The following is a 19,952-nucleotide window of genomic DNA, read 5'->3' as shown; positions in this document are numbered from 1 at the left end:
AACTGCAATATGGTACAACAAATGGTTGTGAATAAGCAAGATGGTACACCTGGACTGCCCCAAAAATAATCTCCAAGACAAATAGCTTCAAAACAGTTTTATTCTTTAAAAACTTTTGAGGTGAATGGAAAGTAAATTCCATAACTCTCAGAACTTCTTTTGTTCTTTGTTTTTATATATATATTATTTTTAAAAAAGAAAATTATTTAAGCTTTGATGTGTTAAAAAATTCCTGGTATTCTCTAATTTGGAAAAATTTAATTAACATATATGGTTTTCACTGTTCCTTTTTTTTTTCTTCCCCTTCCTCTCACTGGAGAAATCACTGAAAATGGAGTACTTCCATTAAACTGTTGTCAGTAGCTCCTAACGACATATTTCACCCTATTACAATCACTTTCACAGCTTATTTCCGTGTAGAAGCATTTATTTATTTATTTATTTAAATAAACACATCCTATGCAACTCAACTTCATTCTAAAGGGAATACAGTGAGAATTGCCTGGGATGGGTGATAATAATAAAGCAACACCATTTATTAATTTTGTATAAGTTATCTGTCACCCTAGAGATTCCTTAGAGGGGAAGAACATGCCTGAATTTCACCACACAGTGCCACAGGCACAAAGTGAGAGAAACTAAACAAGCACATCCTGAAGGGAGAGAAAATGCCTGCAGCAGCAAATGACCTACTACGTACCTCACTCACACATTTTTTGATGTTATAATTTGTTAATTTCAGGAAAAAAAGGCAATTACCCACAGTTTCAGTTTGTTCTAGCAGAGCTACTAAACTTTTAAAAGTTTTTGATCAAAAATGACATATATCGTTCAAAGATCTGTGTATTTTCAAAAGATTACCATTCCAAGTAAATTTGCATGACAAAGTCATTGCCATATCCATTTCCTTATTACCTGAAGCAGCAATGCACATTATTAGAAGAGTAGTAAAGTATTTAAGGATGAAGCATATCAAATTTTTATTTGGATTCCTATGCATTAAAGTTAATATCTTCTAGCTCATTGCACAGTAAGCAAAAGATAATTATATTCAAATATGCATTTCATGGTATGAATAAGGAAGTATTCATCTCCCCACTGAATTGGTAAGTCTTTTAAGTAATGATTCATTTGAAAAATCAACAGGGTATTGGCAATTTAGTGTAATATTAAATACGTGCACATGCCATATCCATACTGGCATACACACAATACTTTTCTATCACATATATTGTAGCGGTACAATTTACAGATAATATTAACATGTTAGGTGGTAGCTTAACCATACACATATCTAATAAGTAAAACATTTTTTTCCTCTACAAACTATTAAAATACTTTAAAACCTCTGTGACTTGTGTGAAGGATATAAATATGTGCATGCAAACAGTAAAATCCACACAAATTTCGCCATATAAGGTGATGTACTATAAAGAACACTCTCATGTTGTTATTTTATGCATATATTTATTTATATATATTTATTATGCATACAATCTCAGATAAATTTGACAAAGGCTGCTCAGAATAAGCGGAACAAAAGTACTGGCTGCTGACCTTTTTCATAAAGCAAAATAACACTAGTGTCTTAAGATTAACTAGAGAACAATTAACAGCTCATTCCATTCTATGAGTGCAATTTTAATATTAGGATTATGTCTGTCAAAATTACACTCCATGAAGACAGTCTCTGTGCATACCTGTACTACTTAGCACGGTGCCATTCAGTCTGTATTAAAACCTTCATTCCATTACCCAAAAAACACACTTATAAGACAAGATAAGCACGACTTACAATACACACTGAAAAAGAACAGCAAAGTTCCCATTCTAAAAAGGATCAGCCATCAGATTTACAGCAAACCAGCCTAAATAAAAATGTTACTCTTTTTACTGAATTCAAATATAAATTACAGTGAAGCTAAGGCACTTCCATGAACTCAAGGTCTCTGAATCAAACCAATAGTAGATTACATCTTTATTTTCTTCTAGACAGGAATTGTACAAAGTGGCCCATACAAAGTAAAATTCCACCGCATGTAACTACTGTATTCCAAGTAGAATCATATTAAAATGCATTTATCCACCTCTCCTATAAATGCTATTCATGTTCTCAATTTAAAATAAACCACCTATTGAAGATCCACACTGCAACAGAGAGAGTCTCATCAGAATTTCTGGGCAATTAAAGGTTGCAGTTCCTCAGTCATCTTCTCACAGACACAGCCTCAAACAAGAATGGCTATATTTTGCTGTGTAACCAATTGCTGAATAGAGAATAGTCAATACTTATTTTGTTAAAAGTTTTGTTAAAACCCAGCATGCATAAAATGCCCTACCAAATAAGCCTGTCTATTCAGGTGATGCAAATCTCATCTCTACACAGGCCATTGAAAAATGTAATGCTCTACTTCTGAAAAACGTTGATCACATATTCACTTAAGTCTTGTTCATTTATTGTCTAGATTGCTGTCAGTGGTTCTACTTTCCTTTAAGGAAAGTGAAAAGTGCAAACAAATTAATTATTAACGAAGGGTAAGACTCTTATTCTAAATCCATTCATTCATAATTTATCAGTAATTTGTATGGTATGCATACACTATTCACATATTTCACATATTGAAAGCAGCATTTTTAACCAGGTCTTACATTTCAAAATAGCTGTTTGAACAAAAATCACGATACGAAAGAGTCAGAAAAACAGAAAATTTCCCATAAAACTTAAAACTGTGAGTAGAACTTTGTTTTGCAGTGCAACTATTCATCTCTATAGAAATCGATGACCCTAAGAACAGATGTTCATTTATCTAAAACTTCCAGTACTGGAAAAGAATTTGTAATTAATATTTTGGTACTTATTTAGTAAGGTTGAAAATCATGGCTATTTCTTTTGTTAGCTGAAATGACTGCAGAACAGATGTGTGGGTAGGAAAACTGGAAAAAAACAGAGTTATATTTTATATAGCTTTTTATCACTGTTCTTACAGTCATTAGACTACACAGACAATAACACACTACAAGAATAATGTATTCACTTAAGCAGATGACACAATTTTTGAAGCAGACTGACTTTCTAATAATGTATGCATTCAAACAAAAGCTCATAGTTTAAAAAACAAAAGGGAGAGAAAATACAATAGAAATGCAAACCTGACCTATCTCTAATCTTTTCTTTACAAACCTAGGCTACTCAAGAATCCTCAACTAATTATTCCATTTTATTGATGGCATTTTTCCCAAGGGAAGTTATTTAAAAAGTTTAACCCCTGAGCAAGTCATGGCTTCTCCTGCCTTTGAAAGTGTCAAGTGCATTGATTATAACTGCAGGAAGTGTTACCTTCTACCCAGAGAATCTCACCCTGCACAATCTTAAACACTGTCTCTCTCCCAAAACGGCTTTGATTCAGCAATTCAGACCGTTTCAGCTGATATTAAAGGCAGAAGCACCACAGAAAAGGGATCAGCAGTTAAAACGAAATACAAAGAGGGGGAAAAAAAAACAGATCTTGGATATAGTATCACAAAGCTTGAGAGAAAAGCAGATTTGAAAAAGACATCAGAGTGACTAAAAAAAGAACAACATGACAGAAATTAAACAAGATTTTTACGTTTGCCTTCTATGCATTTAAACTCATCTCAACCCCTATTGAAATTCCGATCATACCCAAACCCCAAGGCTTTTGACATACTTTCAAAAATCCACACCCTCTCTTACTCTTTTCTAAGTCTCCAGAGTCACTGTTAGGTATCCAACAAGTTGAAGATAGTGGGAATAAAAAAAATATCTTGTAATATGCATATGATAAAAAGACCCTTTATGCCCACATTAAATTTTGTGTTTAAAATGATCACGATCTATTTTTAATATTCTTAACCCAATATTTAGCTAGTGAAAAGAAAGCTTACATGGTTTTAGGAAAAAAAAAACCATCACCTACTCCTACAAAGTCATGTTTAAGAGATTAACAGTTATTTTCTTAGGTCTATGACAAACTATGAGTAAACTAATACAAGGTTATTCAGCAAGCTACTTAGCAGAATAAAAGACAAAGCAATACCGAAGTAGCTTTATCTTACCAAATGTATGGAGCACAGAAAACAGTAAGAGTGTAATATAAGCAATTATTATAACAATGGTAATGCATCTACACATGCATCTTATAAAGGCTGGACTAAATTCCAAAGGGTAATTGGATTTTCAGAACTGCAAGTGGGTTATTTTCAAGTTCAGTCATGACAGGGCCAGAAGGTAATGATACATCTGCCATGATGCAACAAGCAGACCTGTCTTCTGTCAAGAGTTGAAATCATAAAGGAATAAGCTGTCGTTAGCAACCTCTCTCCAAACAGTAGAGCTGTCATCTCATTGTTTTTCTTTGCTGGCATGGGGGCTGGTGTGGGCTTATATACCCTGTCAGTTCAGCATTAGCCTGAGCTTTTAACCTCTTCTTGAATTTCTGACTTGATGAAACACCTATACACGTTATTACATAATATCCCATATTATGCAATCAATTAATTCCAAATAGCTATGCAACTTGTCCTTCTGCCTACTCGCTGATCAGTATTTCACACCAGTGCTTGAGAGATTATCCATTCCTTATAAAATGTTTAAAAGGGAATTACTGTTTTTTCCATTCCTATTTTTTTTTCATACTGTATTTTATGCCACTTATACATTATGATCTATTTTGTAGTACATTGTATGTTGTGTTTATACATCAGGAAATATCTCAAAAAATGATACATCTAATTATTTGTAACATCAGTTTTCTAAGCATTATTCTCAAAAAAGCGTAAGATGTAAAGAAGTTTTCTCTATGAAGATGTGCTTTACAGGCAATGTTATTTTGATGGCCTACCAAAATGGACATAAACAAATATATATAGTACATTCAGATAAATACTATTTGAAAAAAAATAAGATACCACATTTCTGTCCATTTTATTGAAATTTTAGGTCCAGTAAAATACTAAATTCCCAAGTAAAATCATGATTACTATGACACTGTAATTACCCATTAATAGATGCAGTAAAACCAACATAAATATTACTATTCCATCTAAAAACTGCAAATGTAAAGAAATGCCAACTGTTTTATTTCCAGTGTCACTTGTTCACCTCACTGAAATATCCTAAGTACCTGTAATCTTTAAGACAAAGTTTTAAACCTTGGGTTCAAAAATACGACAAGTAGAGTCAAGAGAATCATGTAAAGAAAAGAAGTTCTATAATTAAACACAAGATATGGGAGGTTTTCAGCAAGAATTCTTGACATTGCAGTTTAAACGATGTATTTTTTTTTAAATGATGTTTAAATACCCGCTCTTTCTCATTTTTATAAAATGATAAGACTTGAACGTGTTACCATATCAACTAGTAACCAATATGGAGAATAAAAGTTATGGTGTGTAAATTTCCTACTACTTTGCTACACCTAATACATATTTTGTTCCTTTCAGTGCACTTCCAAAATTAGTGACATATTACTGCAAAATAAGAAAGTAAAAACTCTCAGCAATTCTCATTAAATATTATCACCAATTTTTGTATAAATTAATGATACTAATTGGACTGAATAGACCCAAGAGTATTCTTGCAACACAAATTACAGAGGCAATGCTTTAAGAATAGGATGAACACAAGGAAAAACAGAAGATGAAAATCTTGTTATATTATACACTAAGGAAAGACTTCTGCATCTTAAGCCAGCCCTGTTTTCATTTGTTCATGGAAACTCCGATGCCTGGATTCTGCTACATTTCTTTTGAAAAAATCATCCACGTTCTCCGAAAAGGCTATTTTTCTCCTGCTATTACCCTTACATCAAGCATTAATTTTCCTTTAAGTAATCATACCAACATCTAAGCAATCTCACAGAGGGATGGAATTTGAAGCCAGGCAACAATTCTTGCTTGTTTAAAAAAATATACTAAAAATCAAATAGCTGACAGTTGCTGTGGCTGAATTTCATTAGCATCTTTGGGACCACAGCTTTCCTAGGTAACAAACACACTGAATTTCCAAAGACAGAAAGCATCCATCAGGTTTTTTTGCACTCCTGTAAGAAGTACAGTAAGTTGGTCTCCACTTTATTCCCCAGAGGAAATGTACCAAAGATAAGAGGACTCCAAAATTCTTCCCAGTGTCCAAGGTGAGCTGAGCTGCTGTTTCCCCCAGGAGCAAGCTGCCACTTTAAGTAGTTCGAATGCAGCTTCTCCTTGCTTTACACCCAGCAGACTTCAAAGCACAGAATCTGCTTCTCTGGTCACTACGGAGGGAACACTATTGCATAAAGCAGTAGCTGCCTTTGGCATCCCTTCTTGCTTGTTCCCAGGTATCACTTTACTGTGTATCACTGGTGTCATTTGTACATCTCCCATCTGAATGTTTTGATTACCATCCATGTCATTACCACTTGGCAATGAACCAGACAATCGAACCTCCAGAAGTGCCCGGTGACTGACAGATTATGGGAGACCTTGAGCTACCTACATGAAATCAGAAGCATAAAATGTTAATTTTTGACACCCCAAGTAAATTCCCAAATCAGTGAATTAAATAACTTATCTCTGTCTCTCACTGTCTCTCCTTGGTGCTGCTTCAGTCACTGTATATACATCTAAATAAAAAGTGACAGAGAAAAGACTGACAGTGAATCAGACATTTACTCAAAATGCGTAAGAGACAGGTTGAAATTCCTCCTCTGATTTACATCTGTTTACTCATAAAAACTGAATAGCTTCAGTACCATATTATAATTAAAAGTGGAATAGTCCCTGATTCCCAGAGGAGAGATTTGAACTTTACTCTGTCACACATCAGAAGACTGCTTCTATCAAAAATCTGTATTTCTCATTGCAAAAATTTGCAGTAGAGAAGTTCTATTTTAACAAAACATCAAAATTGTGCAATGTTTGTTTAGCACTAAATCCATAGGAAATTACCACCTTTTAGTCCATAATATCTAATACGCATGTTAGAATTATTATTCATCCTTGTATACTGTCTCACTGCTTTATATTTGCCTGCCTTTTACTTGTTTTTCTAAAGTGTACTTGATCCTACCCCAATTTAATGTATTTACATGTCTCTAACATTCTGTACATTTTTCTCTCCCTTCCTTTTCCTACAATGCATTCTCTATTCCATCACTTTTTTCTTCTCTTTTTCACTCTTTTACAGTATGAGAGAAAATCTCTTTTTACACTATGAGAGTCGATTTTCTAATTTCATACATTAATCTTACCTCGTTTCTATATAAAACCTTGTAAACTACTTCCAACACCTATTACACACAGGACCAAATCTACACAATACAGTTTGATATAAAAGATGGAAGAAGAAGTTCTACCTACAGGAACCACTCAGATGAAAAGAAAGATTTCTAGCTATTGGAATTCCCATTAGGATATTTCTCCTTGGATCTTTTCTTTCCAGTATGTATCTGCCCCAAGCCACTAGAAATCTGATACATTTTAAGCCTTTCCATTTCTCCCTGATTTCATACACACTTTATAATAAGCTGCTTTTTTTTTTTTCTTTCTTCTTTCTTCTTCTTGAAAGTATTGTGTGAGAAAGAAATAGTTTCTTCTACTTTTTTTCCCTTCATTTAACTTTCTGGATATGAGAGCTAAATACACTGTATACTGATATCTCCACCTTTTGCATGACTGTTTTCAGTTTTTCCAAGAAATAAACAGAAACTTGCTGGTGGTAGTTCCATCACTGTCTGAAGAGGAAAGCAGGAAAGAAGAAGGTATGGTTTTGACCCACAACTTTTGTTTTGTTTTTGTTTTATTTTAAGGGAAGTAGAGGCATTGCAACTGTATGTTGTAAATTACAAGATCACAGAACTGCAGGGGTTATGGTAGGGCACACAGAAAAGCATCCAGGTAGGTTTCAAATATCTCCAGAGGAGATTCCACAACCTCACTTGGCAGCCCGTTTCAGTGCTCCGTCACCCACAAGGAAAGGAAGCTTTTTTCTCACAATTTGATCCACTAGATATTTATGAGCACTGATAATATCTTCCCTCACTCTTCTGCAGGGTGCACAGTCCCAGGTCTCTGCGTCTTTCCTCAAATGGGAGAATACTCTATGACATCATGTGAAACTATGAAAGCAGGGGAGTTAGCTGAGTGGAAGGCGTCACTACTCAGGGACTGGCTGGGTGTTAGTTGGTGGGTGGTAAGAAAATGCACTGCGAATCACTTTTTTGTATATATATGTTTTTATTAATATTAATATTTTCCATCTTTTTCTTTCCTATTAAATTGCCTTTATCTCAGCCCATGAATGTCATGAATGTCTAGGAATTTTCAAATCCTAGATACGATTATCCACTTCAAAATCACAGTTTATTACATATATAAAAAATCCACGTTCTCCTCCCATCAGCACTGCAATCTTATGCTTTCATAAGGTCTACTGGTTTCACTCAAAAATTAGACCTCTACTAACAAGAAACACTAGAATATCAAGGAATATAATTCCTTCCTTCAAACTGGCAACACTGTATGAGGAGCTATCACAATTTTCATTCAGGCCATTTACTATCTAGGTCAGTTATTTTCATTTCATACGTGATAGAAATGCCTAAATCAACTAGATGATTGAAAACCAGAAAACCCAGAAAAGGATACAATTTTTATTAACTAAAATTGGAGCCCTTATACTCATTCCACCATAACTTCCTGCACTTGGAGAAGTTATTTATGCGATCTGTACAAGAAGTAGATATGGTATCACTTTGTAATGAACTGTCTCCATTTTTTTTTAAGTCATAATATAACGACTCCAATTACCTTCAGCAGGGTTTGACTTTTATTGATATCACCTTATGTAACCAGACACATTTTCAATTCGCATTACAGTGATAACACGATACCAATAATATCAATTGCTTTAAAAGAATACAATATGATATGTTCTATAGCTGATTTTACGTAATAAAAATTGCAGCAGATACTATGTGCTCTACGCAGTATATTTGCCACAACTTTGTGATGGACAAAAGAGCAGGGTGGCTGTTACAACAGTTGGAATCATTTGACTAAACTGCACTACAAATTAAAAAAATCAACACGTTAAAGAAGAAAATCTGAAGATAAAAGAATCAAGACTGATGTCCTGATGTGATCAAGTGGTTACACCACTGAAGATATTTACAAAAGATACTACTTTTGCTCCTTTGCTGTGATTCCTAAAGAAATGCTCAAAATGCAGAAATACGGAGTCTGTTTTTGAGGCTATAATCTCAAGGGAACAGAGCTGTTCCCTCTGTTCCACGGCACAATCACTGCATTAAGTTCACAACAAAATAGGACAAAGAATCCAGAATTCTCCTTTCCTAGAAATATTCTTCAAGATTTTCCATTAATTTAGGGATATTATCCCTAAATGCTCAACATCTGATGACAGCCACAAAAGCATCATCTTTAGGGAAAAAAATACCAAAAGTGTAGGCACGTAAGTACCATTATTAAAATGTATGCAACTACAGCACTCCAGCTTTCTTATGAAAAGTTCTGGAACTTGCACTCTTGAAGTTAATCTCCTACACCTGGCCTACCATAAAACTGTATTATACTTGAAAAGCTTTTAAGTGTTTTTGCATTTGCCTTCAAGTCTTGATTTAAACTCTTTTATGTTAAAGGAAGACACACATGGCATGTACTCTCTACTCTGCCCTTGTGAGGGCCCATCTGCAGTACTGGGGTCACCAACACAAGAAGAACATGGACCTATACGAGGGGCTCCAGAAGAGAGCTACAGAGATGATCAGAGGGCTGAAGCACCTTTTGTAAGAAGATATGTTAAGGGAGCTGGGCTTGTTCAGTCTGGAAAAGAGAAAGTTCTGGAGAAATCTCATTGCAGCCTTCCGGTACTTAAATGGAGTCTATCAAGAAGCAGGAGAACAATTTTTTTACACAGGCAGATAAGGATAGAACAATGGGATACAGTTTTAAACAAGAAGGGAAAATTTATATTATACATGAGGAAGAAATTCTTTGCTCAGAAGTTGGTGATCGGAAAGAAGTTGCCCAGAGAAACTGTGGGTGTCCCACACCTGAAAATGCTGAAGACCAGGTTGAATGGGGTCCTGGGCAGCCTGAGCTGGTGGGTGGTAGCCCTGCCCACTGCAAGGGGTTGGAATTAGATGAATTCTAGGGTCCCTTCCAACCCAAGCACATACTATGATTCCATGAACTGCAAAAGTTTCAGCTTCCCTTTGCAAAATGTGCAACTGTCACAATGAAAACATTGATATTAAGGGTAAAACACCATGACAAATATAACAAAAATAGCTAATATTGGATAGACTTTTTGAATGTTTAGTACAGTAAGTTTCACTAAAGCAGTAGGAGGCAAGAGATGCACTACACTTCAATGTTCCATGTTAAAAATATTACACAAGTTGTGCATTGTCCCTCATATACATACAAAACCATAATAGAATAGTGTCCATAAAATGTAAATGCTTTTAACTGTCAAGTATTGATAGGTGAATCACAATGAATCAGTATTCAGTGCAAAACTGAAAAAGACTGTGCCTCTAATAAATTCAGTACAAGCCTAGCAAAAAAGCCTGCTGTTATCATGAAAGATAATGTTATCATGAGATTACAACAGACGTTGAGTGAGAATATGTACAACTTTAATGAAATGTAAAAGAAAACACTTCATAACAAATTTCTGTAATGCCTTGTATTGCATCTCATCGCCTGTTAAGGGCTCTTGTCACATTAGCTACCATACTACATTACATGGCAGTGCTGCCACAAAATGAAACAAAACTAAACAAAAAATTACTGTAAGAGGAAAATTTAGACCTATTTGACAAAAGTTCTTACAATATCAAGTATCTGCATCAGAAATAAAATTATCATAAAGGAAAATGTAGAATACAGATTAAAATACTACAACATTTCAGATTCATAGTTCTTCTTACACTAGTACACATTCCTATACACATGGGATATATACACTTTCACTTACCTCAGTAGCTTTCTTTATATATGGTATCTGTGTGCCACTGTCCAGATCTTCATTAATGATAAGTCTCCTAGCCCACTGACCTGCTCTGACAACGCCATTACCATGAATTAGGACCAACAGTTTGTCAGGATTTGTTAATGCATCTTCACTCATAAAGATAAAGCTTTTTGGTTCATTCTCAGTAGCATCAACCTGCAATTACAGCCAATACAGACTTTTATACACGAATAAAAAAATTTAAAGAACATCTGTATTTACAAAGTTAGCCCCCAGAATTGGTATCAAAACCTGCACTTTTTTTTTTTCTTTCCTATTCATATATATTATTTATGGAAAAATGTGTACCCAGCCCTAAATAAAAACAGAGCAAAAGCTGATATATGTGCAACATAATTCTGAACCTTAAAAATGCTCTGGAATGGTTAAACACAGATGACTTAAACTGAACTACAGAAACAAAAAGGTGGATGGGCGTGGTCAAAACGTATACTAAAACTTTAAAACAGAAGTTGTTTACAGTAATTTACTGCCACAAAAGAGTCCGTAATAGAACAATCTTTGAAAAAAAAAAAAAAAAAGACGAAAATCAATTAATTTGTCACCTCTTACATGTTTGAAGAAAAAGTAGAAGTCAGATATGGTAAAAACACCTCAGAATTATATCTCAGTCACCTCAAAATAAATACCTAATAAGCCATTTGCAAGCCAGTATTGCAGATTTACCTATTATCAGTTTAATAGCATAGCTCTAATAAAATACACAAAGCCAGTCCAGATCTAAAGTGGTATCACTATGAGTCCAGCAGCAGGGCTTAGATACTCCACTGTACAATCCAGCACCTTCAATATTCAGGAAACCAACTTTTGTTCTTACTGTAGACAGTAAAGGTGTGTTTTTTGCTCTACATAAACAGAAGTTCTAAAAACAGGCCTACACTTGGCTTTGTAAACGTTGCTGACGGCGGAAGAGCAATGTTTGTGGTCATTCATTTTTCCTTTTCTCCAGGATCCCGATACCCTTTTGTACTCCATACTTCACAAACTACACAAACTGACTATGGTTGCTAGGACTATCCTTGGGTTGCCTTAAACTATGAAGTAGTGACGGAAATCAGGTCAGGATATGAGCCTTATACTGAGAAAAGGGCTGCTTGAAATACTTGAGTTTTTCTCTTATACTTGGATATGCTATTCACCATCCCTCAGGAAAAATCAATTCTGCACGCATCTCCAGACTTTTTAAATTTAAGCCTTGCCTATTTTTATTTTTTTCCATGAAGTCAATGAGGCTACTTGAACAAAATGAATCCCAAATTGGAAGAACATTCAGCATCTGCCACAGGGGCGAAGACCTTATGCTCTACTCCAGAATAAAAAAACATTTAATGCACCTCAGCTTTCATTCTTAACAACAGGAAATGTACTCATCTCCCACAGTTCGCAGAAAAACACAAAATGTAATTAAAAAAATTTCAATTGAAAAGAGTTTATGAGTACAACTTTATTACAGTCTGGGGATATAGTCATATCACACAGCCACTTCTGAGGTATGATGGACTTGATGATCTTCAAGGTCTTTTCCAACCTGGGTAATTTTATGATTCTATGATTCTATGAACATGGAAGATGTAAACAGCCAGGTAATACCAAGTTTCAAATAGTATTTGACATGATGTAGTTGACTTCTGCACACAAACTGAAAATGTACAATAATACAATTAGGACAAAACTTCAAAAATTTGTATTTCAACAAGCTACAGCCCAGTTGTATGTTTCAGTATTTAGAAAACTAATTTTCTGTTCAGCAGTTATGAAATATCAGCACATAATAATCATACGTTCAAGAAGACGCAATTCTACTTCACGCTTTTGCAATTACACTAACCTAAAAAATCAAAAATATCTATCAAGCTGTTAAAAAATAACTGTTAGTTCCTTTCTTCAACTGAATTACCATTGGAAACTTTGCCTCAAGTTAAGTTCTCTTCCAACAGTAACAATTTCTTAAATCCAGATTTAACTAGAGAATGCCCATAAAGGTCACTCTTGTGCACAACCACATTTTACTGGCAAATCAATGCATAATGCCACTTAGTGCTAAACAAACTGAGTACATTTAAAATAACTTATTTTTATCAGCCTCTTTCTTTTCTGGAGCTATTCACACACACTTATTTCTGATCTTTTGTTTAAAGACAAATTGAATAAGTTCAGTGAAATGCTCAGCTTCAATTAGTCTAATTTTACAACTTGATTCAGGATTGTTATTCACATGCAATAACAGTTTTCTCAAGATTTGTAGCTAGTAATGTCAAGCAAATCTATGTTTTGCTGATAATTTAGAACTTAGAAGTACTGTTAAATGTTTACTTTCTCAGATTTATTTTTCTAATGCAAAATTACATATTAAGTTTTATGAACATCTACAGTTATGAAGAATTCCCTGAGGAGTTATTCATTTTACGCATATAATGAAGTTTTTGCAATTTTCAAACAGTGAGATTATTTTTCCATGAGCGCAATCACAGAATCATAGAATCACAGAATGGCCTGGGTTGAAAAGGACCATAATAATAATTGATTTTCAACTCCCCTGCTAAGTGCAGGGTCGCTGACCAGCAGACCAGGCTGCGCAGAGCCACATCCAGCTTGGCCTTGAATTCCTCCATGGATGGGGCATCCACAACCTCCTTGGGCAACCTGTTTCAGTGTCACCACCCTCTGTGTGAAAACTTTCCTCCTAATATCTAACCTAAATCTCCTATCTCAGTTTAAAACCATTTCCCCTTTTCCGATCACTATCCATGTTTATAAATAGCCATTACCTCTCCTGTTTATACGCTCCATTCAAGTATTCAATCTCAGATAAACTATCATATGATGATGTCAGTGTCAGTGTATAGAATATTTGAATAACAGAATAGTTATTATTTTTCATAGTTGCTACCAATACTTAGGGTAATAACAAAATATACTCTAAATCTGATGTTATTCTGACATTCATCCTAAAACATCTACGTTATGACTCAATTTTCAGTTCTTAGCATTAGCAAACTAAGATCCAGAGGTCTTTAATTCTGCCTATTTTGTTTAAGATTGCTAAAGTTTAAAGTTCTAAAGGAAAGAAATTCCAAGTGTTTTTCTCATGTTAGCTAAGAAACACATTAAAAATCATAAGCTGAACAAGTGTACAAACAGGTGAAACAGATGCACCTTGAGAGTGGAGGAAATAACAAGGAAAATAAATGTAACAAAAAATAAATGTAACAAAAGACTCTACGGACTGACAATTATGAGTAGCTGGTGGAGGAAGAAAACTGTTCATTTGTGTTGCAAGGTAAGAAAATCCCATTATGTAGTTCTACATAATACATGTTAACTCACTTACATTAGTGTCTTCATGAAATTGCATGTCCAGATTTACAATTTTTCAATCATACTGTACAAAATGAAAGCTGCTGATCAATACTGCAAGCATCTAATTAGCGTTTGGTGATTACCAGAAATAAATGAATACACCTGAAACTGGTCGAATTTTTACAACCAAGCATTAACTGGACTTGGGTAACAAAAGGGAATAGGCAGTGGAGATAAGAAATTGTTGTTTCTCATGGAAAAATAATTCTTGACTTTCTAGTAGATCAAGAGAACTACTGAATGAGGTTTTATCTATTGAAGTGAAAGAGCAAAGCATTGGTAAGTTAGAAGACTCTGCAAAGTGAGACCTTTCAGTACTACTGTCAATAAAACATGTTAGTAATTATTTAAACTTCCATCTTAGACATTCCCAGAAGCTGTTAAAGATGCATTTAATTCAGAAGCACTCTCTATTTGTCCTCATCAGCTAAAGAACAGCAAAGATCAGTCACTTAAACAAGAAAAACAAAAGCTTAATCTGGATAAAAAACAAACAAACAAAAAAACCCAACTTCAGCCTTCTTTGTATTTATTATACAACCTTCAATGGAGCACAAAATGAGAAATTTAAAAGAAATAATTGAACTGTTTCTCCGTGAATACGAATCTCTTCATTTAAATTTTCAAGTCCAGGAGCAGTTATTGAACTTGAAGAAAACTACAGTGTTTTACAGAAACAGTAACACAAAAAACATTTAAGCTGCTCCAGATGAAAAAAGGTTTGGATTCATATTTGGCACAGATGTTAGTGAAACAAAATGACAGGCAATCTTTCCAGATTCCCAAATTCCCAAACTGTTTTTTTGTTTTTTGTTTTTTTTTTTTTTTAAATGAAAGGAAATTTACAAATGATTGTTTCCAAAACTGAAAATGCCACCTGAGAAAGTAAAATAAAGACAGCAGTTGGATTTCATTCAGGAAGTGGAAATTAAGGAAGATAGGAGAACATGAAATGCTGTCAGTGAAGCACAGAATTTCAGCACACTTCAGTACTTTGGAAAGAAAAGCACTACAGTTCACACAGCCCTGAAACACATCTAATGTATTGAAACATCATTACACTATCAACCTCATTATAAGCTCAAACTAAAATAATAGACTGTACACCAACCTACTGATCTTCTGTGACAAAGTTCAGGAACAATATTTCCATATTTAACTCAGAAATTTTTACATAAGAACCAGAATGGCTGCACTAATCAGACTACAGGTCCCAGTATCCTTTTTCTGATAACTTGCAGGTTGATTAGTGAAACAGTATGAGAAAAGAATGTTGACACTCTTATTTTTGGCAGACAGCAAATTTTGAGCTTCCTGGGACATGCTTTATAACTGGACAAGCGACCACAAGAATTCACTGTAACTCTCACACCTCAGTACTGTCAAATAGGCTTTTTGAATGCATTTGTACCTTTCTCCTTAACAGTACTCTGCATCAATGAGTTCCACAATATAATTGGGATCTATATGAAGAAAGTACTTCCTCTCTTTCAGTAGAGATCTCCTGCCTGATAATTTAAACTTGATGCCCCTTAGCTTCTCTATTATGAAAAAAAGCAAAAAAACATTCCCTATTCATCTTCTCTACACCTTTCATGATTTTATAGATTTGTCATATTCCTTCTATTTTCCAAGCTGTCTAATCTTTCTTTGTATGAAAAGCATTTCATGCCTGTGAACATCCTTGCAACCCTCCTCTGTATTTTTTTTTTTTAATTCTACATATCCTTTTTAATACTGTGTCCAGGTTCCATGCAGTGTTCAAGATGGGGTACCACATAATGAGTGGAATGACTATGTTTTTCTGTTTTGTTCTCAACACTTCATAATTCCTAACATCCTATTTCCTTTGAGGGTTTTTGACTGCCATTGAGCACTAACTGATGTTCTCAGAGAGCTATTCACAATCACTCCAAGATCTTTCCTGAGTAGTAATAGCTCATTTAGAGGCTACCAGTATGTTTACAGAGCGAGTTCTTTTCCCCACAATTTCACATTTACCAGAATTGAATCTCATGTCATTTCATCACCTAATCATCCAGTAGCATTAAATAATATATAATAAACCTCACCTGAATCAGCTTTAGATTTAAGTATTCATTATCATTTTAGAAAAATCAGCCGCTTTACTTATGTTCTATTAATTCCTTCTTTCTTTTTATATATTAGTATGTCATTGCAGAGCTTAATAACATCACATTGACTACGCCTACTTTCATCTGTATAGTACAAATATCTTTTTTTTTGTTTGTTTTTTGTTCCTTTTAGCCAATTATTAACCCATAGAAAGACTCCTGCCTCATGTGTGTCACATCCTGCATGTAAGAGCTGGGAAGGTGTGACCAAACATACCACAGAAAGCCAAAAAGTGTTTTCTTTAAAAGCATTTTGTAATCTTGTTGGAAATCCATGTACTCTTTTATTGATAAGATACTTTATTTTCATGTGATCTCTGAGGCCCTTGATGAATTCTAGCAGGTCTTCTAAAACAAAAATGGTGCTGACTTTTGTCCCAAAATATTCTTTCCTTATATACACCTCTAGGAATCTCTCCTGGAGCCCTTTCAAAGACCATCACACTGACCCCTGTCCATGCTTCTTTTGAGAGAAGCTGATTTAAGCAGTAAATTACATAATAGTTGTATGCAGCTTCATGTTTGATTTCTTACAGAACCCCATGTTTAAAAACCACCTCATCCAGGAAGATGATTACTGTACAGTAAATCAATTTGTTCTAAGATATGTGCCACTGATATGCCAATTTGAGACAGTTCTTCAGAAGTTCATCCTGTTTCCAAGAAAACCCAAAAACATCTAGTGTGGAAGTTTCTGGACAATTTGTATTGGGAAAAAACATTTTTTTTTTTCTCATTTGAGCTGATGATTCAATATGCAGGCAGCTCACCTATCTAATTCATGATTTGTGTTATTAATTGCCATCACAACTACAAAAAGCTCCTCGAATTCCTTTTTAGTGATCTTACTGTGATATGAAACAACAGCTATAATACTCTTTTCTATCTTCCTCACTTAACATGTCTTAATCTTGCCGCAAGCCATCTTACTGTTTCTATCAGTGTCCTCTACCAATTTAAACTATGCTTATTTGTGATGTTACTTGCAAAACGTCTGGGTGACGTAAACATAGTATTTAGGCAGCTTTGATTTTTCACCTTCTTAATTATTGTAGCCTTCTTCATAATTTGTTTTTGACTGTGAAACGGGCTTCTTGCAAACAACAATTAACAACATTATTTATAGCTTGTAATAAATTTTCCACACTTCTCAAAATGAAATTGCACTGAAAGTTTGTCCTTTACTCCAAAACGCAACTAAACTACAACACTTAGGAGAAGCTGAAAGCAATAAATTTGAAAATGTTTTAAATGTATTTGTGACAAAATCCATCAGTACATCTGTGCTTACTACATAAATCACAGAAAAAGAGTAAATAATGAACAGTTCTCCCAACCTAGACACTCAAAGCTCAGAGCAGAGCAGAAGAGAGTACTGCACAAGTGACAGAGGTGATGGCAGTACGGTGAAACTCAGTCCAAGCTTATTCATCTTCCATTCTAATAGAGATGGAAAATCTACACAGAGCAATCATATTAATGGTTCCTCACTGAACATCATGTTATCGAATACCCTTATAGACAGATGAACTCTTTCATACTGTCTGTGGAGTGCTCTGTCACTTCTAAGGGCTGACCACATATTTTTACTAAAGAACACTGGCACTTTATAGCACATACATATTATAAGTTACTGAAAATGTGTTTTTTTAACAAAAAGACATGGAATAGTTTTACTGAGACTCCTCTTTGGGGTAATTTCTCTGCTGGAGGCACCTGTCCAAATATAAAATCTTCAAAAACAACATTTCAAAAAACTTAACCGTTCCTCTACCAAAAATTAGGACATGCTGAATAATCTGGTGAGGTGAGGAAGGCTCAGCTGGAAAAAACAAGCACATTAATAGCCACACAAAACCATTTCTCCAGATGTGCACACATGCTGCATGTGAAATCAGTGCTCTGAGACTGCACTTTGCACAGAGTCCCTGTCTTTATCTGAAAACTGAATCACATTCTCTACATTTCACAGATCCAAGTGAAAGATATCTTTGAAAAATATTTATACTTACTGGGAGAGTTACTTTTTTCAAGTGGCATTCGTCTTCCAGTAGTCTATAAACATGTTTAGTAATAATCTGGAGGAAAAAAAACAGACCAAAAGAAAAAGCAAACAAAAGTTAAATTACTTACAGTAATTACATATCCAGGCAGATAAGTTGAAGGCTAGTTGGTTAAACTTCTGAGAGCTTGCGCATGTTTTGCCACATATCTGAATTCGTTGCTGTACAACTAATTATAGAACACAGAGCTTTATACAAAAGGGTCCTCTCTGGCTCTCAGTAAAGACTGCTTGCCAGTACAAAGAAATTGTAACTGTACCTGTGAATCCATCACCTGCTGCTGTGTGAATAATTATGTGCCTGAAAACTAAGGATTATAACCAATTAATATATACTCGGGGGCACAAGAAAGGATCTCTTTTGCAAAGAAACACTTTAAAAGCATTTTTTCCTTAAGCAGGACTCCTGAAACCCTCACCCCTGCAGGCTCACTTCATGAGCTACATGGAGAGCAGATCTTTAGTCACCCTCAGCACAAGTTGCCTTGCCATTTCTATTCATTGAACTGGGGAGGGATGGGTCAAAGGTGTTCCAAATAGAAAAAAAACCCTGACTGATTTCCCAGTATGGGGGAGTTTAAGTCACTTGTCTCCATGTAGAAATAAAATTGAAATTTGAGACTTGAAACAAAAGGAATTATTTCAAAGACCATCAACAACAACAAGAAAAAAACCCCAGTCACAACCAAAGAGTTGCTGCTTCAAACTTAACCAAATTGTTCAGACTTCAAAAGTTTACCTCCTAAATAAGGACATTTTTTCATCCTTATACATTGTATGAAAATGGAGATGCAGATGGAAAAACTTTTAAACTATTATTAATTTGCAAATTAAGTTGAGGAACAAACTGAAGTGGTTTGTCCACGTGGAGCTGTAAAAATGGTTCAGAAGTAACTGCCTGGATTTCACTGGCTTCTGAAACTTGAAAAAAAAAAGGGGCACACATTAAAGAGGAAAGAAACCCTGCTCATTAAGAGCTTCAAATGGTGCTTGCCTTCATTTTAAAGGTTAGGGAACGATGTAAATTCCAGACATCACAAGATCTAAGACTGGAATTATTAATCGAAGAATATCTGGATACAAACCCACCTGGTATTCTTTTGTCCAACTGCTCAAGGCCACAATTACTGCCATCTGAACCCATGGCATATTAAGCCACAGAAATGCTGCTGTAACAAAAGCTCCCAAGTGATGGCATCTTAACAACACACTGTGAACTGAGCAAGTAGGAGCCATGGTATCATAAACTTCAATTTTAATTTTCCAAATGCAGAATTACCAAATAAAGTTTCACTGAAGTCCAACAGTTTTCGTTATGTACATGTGAGCAAACAAA

At 34.8% G+C, this 19,952-nt stretch overlaps 1 protein-coding gene across 9 annotated transcripts in view; it reads right to left on the bottom strand.

Moving 5' to 3' along the window:
- The window catches only part of FAM172A (family with sequence similarity 172 member A), a 244,424-nt gene that overhangs the window by 173,899 nt on the left and 50,573 nt on the right, over positions 1-19,952 (bottom strand). For 7 of the 9 annotated variants that reach the window (XM_015849692.1, XM_015849696.1, XM_015849697.1 and 4 more), the window contains 2 exons: positions 18,567-18,632; positions 11,003-11,194 (listed from right to left, as the gene is read on the bottom strand). In XM_015849692.1, coding sequence (XP_015705178.1) covers positions 11,003-11,194; positions 18,567-18,632 — 258 coding nt within the window. The remainder of the gene's footprint in view (positions 1-11,002; positions 11,195-18,566; positions 18,633-19,952) is intronic. The other 2 variants (XM_015849699.1, XM_015849701.2) reach the window with 1 other exon arrangement.

This window comes from Coturnix japonica, chromosome Z (genome assembly GCF_001577835.2).
Source record: "Coturnix japonica isolate 7356 chromosome Z, Coturnix japonica 2.1, whole genome shotgun sequence".
Classification (NCBI taxonomy): domain Eukaryota; kingdom Metazoa; phylum Chordata; class Aves; order Galliformes; family Phasianidae; genus Coturnix; species Coturnix japonica.
Note: the sequence above shows the minus strand (reverse complement) of the source record. Positions and strands in the feature narration are given on the sequence as shown.